Source organism: Nicotiana tabacum, chromosome 5 (assembly GCF_000715075.1).
Source record: "Nicotiana tabacum cultivar K326 chromosome 5, ASM71507v2, whole genome shotgun sequence".
Lineage (NCBI taxonomy): Eukaryota > Viridiplantae > Streptophyta > Magnoliopsida > Solanales > Solanaceae > Nicotiana > Nicotiana tabacum.
In genome coordinates this window covers 22,789,963-22,798,217 of record NC_134084.1, presented here as the reverse complement: position 1 = coordinate 22,798,217, position 8,255 = coordinate 22,789,963, and the positions used below count along the sequence as shown (strand labels likewise).

Genomic DNA, 8,255 nt, shown 5'->3' with positions numbered 1-8,255 from the left:
ACAATCATTAGATTACAACTCGAATCTCATAAACCCGTAACATTGGATTGATGACATGCACAATTCTTCGGAAAAATTTCTGATTTTTATCAAGATTTTTGTTATTTTGAGATTTACGCTTAGTAAAATCAATTAAATATTTGTAATAACACTCTTTAAGCTTCTGTCAACAATAAATGGCTTCGATTCAGCCAAAACAAATCTTGAAGTGAATACCAACCAAATTAGTATCTTAGGCCCCGATAATGGTTGAGTCCTTTTTCTTGAATATAGATTATCATGTAAACAGTCATTTGAAATCTTAATCATGTTATATATATCTTTCTTTTTCTTCTTGGGAAGGACGTAAATAGTAACAGAAAAGAAGAAAGAAGAGGAAAATTCTTTAAAATTAAAATATACAGGACATATAATGCAACTCGAATCTCAAACGTCACAGTTGTGTAATATTGGATGCTGAAGCGCGCACATTTCTCATAAAAAAAAAATATTTTTTATTAATTTTTTTATTATTACGTATTTAAGCTCAATTGTATCAATGTTTAATTATATCATCTTATAATTAGATCGGGATGTCCTCTTAAAAGATAGAAAGATCACACTTATAAAACATAAGGTTTTCATTGATTGAGCATACATAGTAGATATCATCAAAACATCACATAATACCCCCAACCAAAAAAAACGAAAATGATTAACTAGAACAGTCCGTGTACTATACTCCCGCTATGTGCAGGAATACGGCCCGGAGAAGAGACAAACCATATAGGGTCTTTTATAGACCCAACATATTATTTTTTTGGTTTAAACCTGTGATATCCTAGTTATACGGCGACAACTTTTATGGTTGCGCCAAAGTTCACCTTTAAAAATAAATAACAAGAACGATTATAAAAGAAAACTAGTAGATGCTTTTATTCAACCTTCCATTTTCCATTTTCATAACCATACCCACGTTCAGTACCATATTTCTTCACCTTCAAGAGAAGATCTTCCAACTCCTCTTTCAATATTGAAGCCTTTGTGTAGTTCATCTTCTCTATAGGACCCCTGAACCACTCTTGTTGTCTTTCCACATTCTTATTCATCTGATTGAGTTTGTTTTTCAAGCTTAACTCAAAATCCAGCTGGTCTTGTAGAGTATTGAGTTGCGCGTTAAGTTTTCTAGAATTGGCTTTTCGAAACGTCTGGACATATTTTTCATCAATGTCTGGTGATGATGGTGATAGAGGCCTTTCTTCCCCAACATATTTGTTCATGATTTCGTTTATATTTGGATGACCAAAAGAGTAAGGCTTGCTACCTATAGAGTAAGAAGAGAGAAATCAGTAATATAGAATATGGCAAGAGGAGAAAAATCGATTTATCTACTATTATAACGTACCCCGTGTTAGGAATTATTTGGATATATGATGCTTTAATTTTACGTGAGATTAAGTATCATGTTCAAAATTTTAAATTTGCATGTTTAACTATGATGATGCATGTACATTTACTTTATATTATTGATAGTATATATTATGTATATCTAGATAACCAAAAAAATGTAAGGCTTGTTACCTGGTGAAGACACGATGATGCCAACTTCAGCACCAGTCATAGCAGCAAGCTCATTTGCTTTCTTGAAGACACCATTTCGGCGTTTTGAGAAGGTCACTTGTCGATTATTCTGATTTTCTATCTTCGCGAGACAAACACTTTTGCGACCTTTAATCAACCTAGTACTCATTCTCAAGGATGATAATGATATAACTTGTATTTATTATTAAAGTTTGCTATGATATGAACTTTGTAATGCATAAGTCTAGTATTTATAGATTTTTTCCAACATCTTTGGTTTTCAGTTTTGGTAGTTTATAAAGATGATTCCAGTTTATTTTCTTTAGTGTTCACATGTTATGAGGCAAGTAAATTTAGATATTTAATTATAGTGGTGACTGTACTCTCTATTTTTCAAAGGAATTTCAAAATTACCTCTACAATATTGTGACGGTCGAGTCAACTTTTAGGCCCAGGCCCAGACCAATAGTGATTTGATATTCTAAGATTATTCGTATTTGATACTCTCTTAATAATATCCCTTAATTTACAAATGAATGAATAAATATCCCAGTTTAGTTTACCAATATTTTTATTTTTACTCTCTTTTTTACTATTTCTAATTTTTGCTAATTTTTCGAGTTGTCGGTGAAGTTTATGACATGTTTTTATGTATACTAGTATTAGTACCCGCGCGGATGCGCGGACATTAATTATGCCAAATATTTAAGTTATTTGGATTGTATTTTAGTAATCTTAAAATTTACACTTTCTCAATAAATATAGATAATCATTGGATATTAACTACATAAAAAAATTAACCATTTCTTCTTTTTTTTTAATATCATTCTTGCCGGTGTCATTGAAACCTAAAAATAGTCAGGAAGCAAAATAATAACTCATATTTATGGCAAAACAATCAAATGTTGAGACAATGAATGACTCTTTGGATAAGACTTAACTCTTTTACTACTACTTGAACTCTTATTTGGTGTGTTGATATCTCTTAAAAATATTTCTTTCTTAAAATTTCAGTTACTAAAATATATTTTTCAATAATAATTATTTTTATAATAATGTAATTGAAAATATTATTCTTAATTCAAAACTCATTTTAGTTGGTTATCTAAAAATATAAAAAATTCTTTAGCTAGTGAATTTTTTTTTACTCCATTTTGATAGTTGACATTAACCATGTTAAATATCTAAGTTATTTGAATTATATGTAAATAACCGTAACATTTAAACCTTCTAAATAATTATAGATAATCGTCAGATATTAATTAAGAAACACTACGTGAAAAAAGACTAACATTTTCTCAATTCTCGTAGTGATAATTTTATTTTTGCACTATTCTTATAGGTGTCATTGGAACCTAAAAATAACCACAAAATGAAATAATAAGTCATATTTATGGCAAAGCACAAAGGTTGACATGATATAAACGATCTTTGATTACGACGTGACTCTTATACTACGATTTGAACTCTTATTTGGTATGATTTTATCTTTCAAAAAATATTTCTATTTTGAATTTTCAATTTCTAAAACTTCATATATATTATAATAATTAATTATCTTTATAATGATACAAGTGAAGATATTATCATTAGTTTAAAATTTACTTTAATTATCTATCTAAAATTTAAATGATTTTTTGGCCGGATTTATTTCAGTATGACTCCACTTTAAGTTTATCGATATCTCTAGCCCCAGAATTTAAATTTTTAATACCCTATATATACAAAATTTCGTTCTTTGAATCATTAATTGTTAAATTAGTTGAATATTATCATAAAATATTGCATATATTGTCTTAAAATTGTCAAGTAGTTTATTTTTCGATACCATAGTTGGCTTAACCTCAATGCAAACCACTCAAATTGCATTCCAATTCAAATTCGAATATCATATTAGTTTGTTAGTAATAGTAATTTTTAAAATGATATATAATGTAAATTAAAAAAATATTCTAAGATATCCTTATCTTATAATCTATGTATTTGAGTTGAAAAACAAATATTTGAAATCGATGAGATTAACTTTCAAATTTTTTATATTCAACAAAGATGAAACATAAGAAGAAATTTGTTTTCATCTTTTATTTCTCGTTTTTAGATCATTCTAACATTTTTTTTTCAATATTTATTTTTTATCTTATTTTTTATGTCATTATATTTTTTGTTACAAGAAATTAATTTATTTCACTATAAAAGGATGAGTTTTAATAAAATATTATCTACATATGAACTTTAATTATATTTTTGCTCTTTGGTTGAAATTGTTTCATATTTTTCTTTGGTTTTATCTAATCAGCCTAAATATGTGCTCACCCGACCACTTAAATTAAAAAATTGAATGATGTGTAATTTATATATAATCCATATATAATATGTGTATAATCGTGTGTTATCGGTATATATCTACTTATATTAGCTATAAAAAGTAAACAATAAATATGGCCGGATATTATGTAAATATTCCATAAGATTTCGGTTTTTTTAGTTTATCCATGATATAACTCCTATTATAAATAATTATAAAACTCTCTACTAATGTTCAAAAATACCTTATCTTTTTATTATCTTTGAATTAAAAAAAGTAAAGAGTTTTTTCGAAATAATTTGTTTACATTTAAAAACAAATTCACTTCATACCAATTTTTTCTTTTTATATACTCTTTGTTACACTTAAAAGTCGTTATAGAAACTATCAATTAGAAATCAATTTCTCTCTTGTTGAGTTTGAAAAAAACCTTTTGCATAATCTAATGATTCACACCTAATATTCTTCAACAAAAAAAATATTATATCCTTGCAATATTGGCCTGACTACAGCTAAATGAAGGGGTTTCAACTTCTACTCTTCAATTCCTTGAATGTGCTAAATTGAAATTAATGATAGCGATTGTATAGCCAAAGTTTTGTTATTTGCTTGATGTCCATTTATGCAAATTGACTCATCAAACAAATATTCTTCAAGAAGAAAAAAGAAATAACTTTTTTTTAATGTTGATTGATCTTGTGATGTTTCTTTCTCCAGAATGTATGTTTACTTTATTATATATGTAAGTAAACTTTTATTTGGTTTTGTAAACTTTTTTTTGTTATTTAGATAAACATAGACGTGTATCTTATATATTAAATTTATTTTAAAAGAATTTCGTTTTATTCAAATCTAGTTACAGTGTTTCAAAGAACTATACTTATAGGATTTTAAATATGAAAGAGTTTTATAGTTATATGAGGTAGTTTTTTTTTTTTTTTGCTAGAGGCAAAGTAGTATTTAAATAATTAGAAAAAATAACAAAAGTTCCTAACATAATTGCATATGATAACATGATAAAAAAAGATAAATTTTATTTTTAATTTAAATTCGAATTTTAGAACTTTATATATAAATTCAAAATTATCTTTTAATTCAAATATATATATATATTATATATATATGTATGTATTTAACTAAAATAATCAAATATAGAATAAAGTCACCATATACTATTGACATTTATTAGTTTGTCACTTGACTTAACCATAATGTCAATTATATATGGTAACTTTCTTGCTTTAATATATATATATATATATATATATATATATAACTAAAATAATCAAATATAGAATAAAGTCACCATATACTATTGACATTTATTAGTTTGCCACATGGCTTAACCATAATGTCAATTATATATGGTAACTTTCTTGCTTATATATATATATATATAGATTCTCTGTTTTACTATTTCCAAGTTTTGGTAATATTCGAGTTGTCGTGGAAGATTTGGACATGTTTCAATACTCCTACTTCCTTTTACCGTTGCTTTTACATATATTCTCTTTTTTGTTATTTTTTAATTTTGGTAATATTCGAGCTGTCGCGGAATATTAGGACATGTTTTCAATATTTACATCAAATCAGTGAAGGTTATATGGCAGTTATCTTTCACGTATAGTTTAATCACGTAAATATAGTCAATTAATATATTTAATTACCTTAATTTATTATCTAACCATACAAATAGATTTGATTTGATACAAGCATCAATATTTGGATATATAATTAAGTTATGTTCTCTTAAGAATTGGCATAATCAGAAATATTGTTTCATGAAAGCAGGTATTATACATTTCTTTCTTTTATTATTCCTTTTTTCTTTTTCTGATGATGGAGAAATCCCGGAAAGTCAATGATGACGTATAACTTGAAACTCGGTGGATAAAAATCTTTCTTTTCTTTTCCCATTTTACTAAATATTCTCTAGTCTCTTAAGTATCTACTAACGCTAACATAAGACCTAGATACTTATTCAACTTCCCACCATCACGAAAAGCTTATTAAACTTTATAAGATTTAGATGCTTCAAACATATACAGATAAAAAAAATATAAAATCATTTCAATATTTACACTTAAAGAAACATTGTACTAACACAACCCAAAAAATGGGAATAGCCACGTGCGTATGCTAATTCAGACACCACTATTATTAAATAAATTGAGATGATTCAAACTGTAACAGAACTTAAAATTTTGTTATTTAAACCTGCGAAATAGTATGGAAAAATAACCAATATATTTTCATATATTCCTTTTTACCAAAAGCAAGTGTTCCATGTGGGTGTCTGCAATTAGAAAAAAAAAACGACTTTCTTATCAATTAGTAAGTACTACTTTAAAAAAAACCTTAACAACCTTTGGAATCATACTATTTGTGGTTTCTTGATGTATTCATGTCATAATAATAAGTCCTATAAACAACTTCATTATCAGTCAGATTGCTAGGACTTTATAGAATATAAGTTTGGATTTAAATTATTTTTAACTGATGCAGGAATACTTTATTTGATAAAGAAGAATTAACCTAAATAGTTGTTACAACGACCCAGCCGATCGCTTTGAATATTTTAGCCCTAATCCCCTAGCTATTGCCTCCTCTATGTTGTATTATGGTTATGTGACTTACCGGGATAGTTGATTTTGGTTTCGGATGAGTTTCGGAGTGAAAAGGGACACATAGTCCCTAAGTTGGGGGCTTAAGTTGAATGAGTTGACCGTAGTTGGAATTTTATGCAGGCGACTCCGGAATAGAATTTTGACGATTCCAATAGCTTTGTATGGTGATTTTGAACTTAGGAGCATGTCCGAATTGTGATTTGGAGGTCCGTAGGTCATTTCGGCTTGAATTAGCTAAAGTTAGAAAGTTGAAGGTTTGGAAGGTTGAGAAGTTTGAGCGGGAGTTGACTTTATTGATATCGGGGTCGGATTCCAGTTCTGTCAGTTGGAATAGGTCCTTCATGTCATTTATGACTTCTTTGCAAAATTTGAGGTAAATCGAAGTTGTTTTGGTATGACTCGGCGTTTGTTTCAGAAGTCGAATGTTCGTAGTTTCAATAAACTTGAATTGGGTACATAGAATCGATGTTGTATGATGTGATTTTAGGCTTTAAGTAGGTCCGTTATGTTTTTTGGAACTTATTGATATATTCGGACGAGGTCCCGAAGGCTCGGAATGAGAATCAAATTGAAATCGGATCATTTTTGGACTTAGTGTTTTGTTGAAGTGTTGTTGTTCTGGTGTCATCGCACCTACGGAGGGTTTGGCCGCAGGTGCGCATAGTCATCGCAGAAGCGGAGGAGGCCAGCCTAGACCTGGGTTCACAGGCGCAGATGCCAGGGCGCAGACGCGCTTCCGTAGGCACGAGCTTCTCTTTTCTTCCGCATAAGCGGAATTTGAAAGACCTTGTAGGACCACAGGTGCGGTCTTGTCTTCGCAGAAGTGGGCTCGCAAGTACGAGCATTTTGTCCGCAGAAGTGGAATTTCCTAATGTTAGTGGGAACCGCACCTACGATGGAATTTTTCGTAGGTGCAGCGTCGCAAGTGTGACTCTATGCCCGCAGAAGCGAAAATCGTTGGCCAGAAAAAGCTAAAGACGAGGGTTTTATCTCATTATCATCTTTTGGACCTAGAGAGCTCGGTTTGTGGCGATGTTTCGAGGGATTTTCTAGGAAATCATCAAGCTAAGTGATTCTAACTCAGATTTGGCAATTATACATGAATCCATTATTATTTTTGTTATTTAATTAGTGATTTGAGTTGAAAAATTTGGGAGAAAATTGTGAAACTTCTTAGACTATGCGGATTTTATGATTTGAGTAATTCTTGAATGGTTGGACTCGTTATTGAATGGGTATGCGGATTTTATAAGTTTGGTTAGGTTTCGAGATACGGGTCCGTGGTTGACTTTTTTTCTCTTTAAAGATTGCAACTTTATTGTTCGGAATAGCTTCCTATAGTTTGTATTTATGGTATGAAGTTGTTTTGGTTAGATTCAAGTCGTTCGGAGTTGGATAATAGCGGAAAAAGTTTACTAGTGGATTGAGTTAGCGTGTTTTGAGGCAAGTCTTGCTTAACTTTGTGTGGGGAATTTACCCCTTAGGATTGGTGTTATTTTGTGTTAATTGTGATATGTGAAAACCGTGTACGCAAGGTGACGAGTGTATACGAGCTAAATATGGTAATTGACCAGGTTTAGCTATGTAGATTCCTTTCATGCCTTTAATTGAGTTGCCATAATATGTTATATTCATCAACATTAGTCTATCTTTACATGCTTTACTTGACATCATTAATACTAGTCTTATCTCGTACTTGCTAATTGTCTTTACATGTTTAGTTGAAGTTATTGCTCTCTCCATTTCTTATTCATTGTTAGCCG

The 8,255-nt window shown here is 29.5% G+C and overlaps 1 protein-coding gene across 1 annotated transcript; it reads right to left on the bottom strand.

The window, feature by feature from the left end:
* Window positions 1–914: 914 nt before the first annotated feature.
* On the bottom strand, window positions 915–1,729 carry LOC107773573 (agamous-like MADS-box protein AGL61). Its single transcript, XM_016592972.2, has 2 exons — window positions 1,561–1,729; window positions 915–1,303 (listed from the first exon to the last, which is right to left on the bottom strand). Exons 1-2 carry the CDS (start codon window positions 1,727–1,729, stop codon window positions 915–917), a joined length of 558 nt encoding a protein of 185 aa, XP_016448458.2.
* Between the last annotated feature and the right edge of the window lie 6,526 nt (window positions 1,730–8,255).

What these genes read in the sequence shown, in the direction of transcription:
- LOC107773573 (XM_016592972.2), bottom strand. Translation starts at nt 1,729, where the DNA reads ATGAGTACTAGGTTGATTAAAGGTCGCAAAAGTGTTTGTCTCGCGAAG. An exon ending in CATCATCGTGTCTTCACCAG is followed by an intron (nt 1,304 to 1,560) that starts GTAACAAGCCTT and finishes CTTACTCTATAG; the next exon opens with GTAGCAAGCCTTACTCTTTT.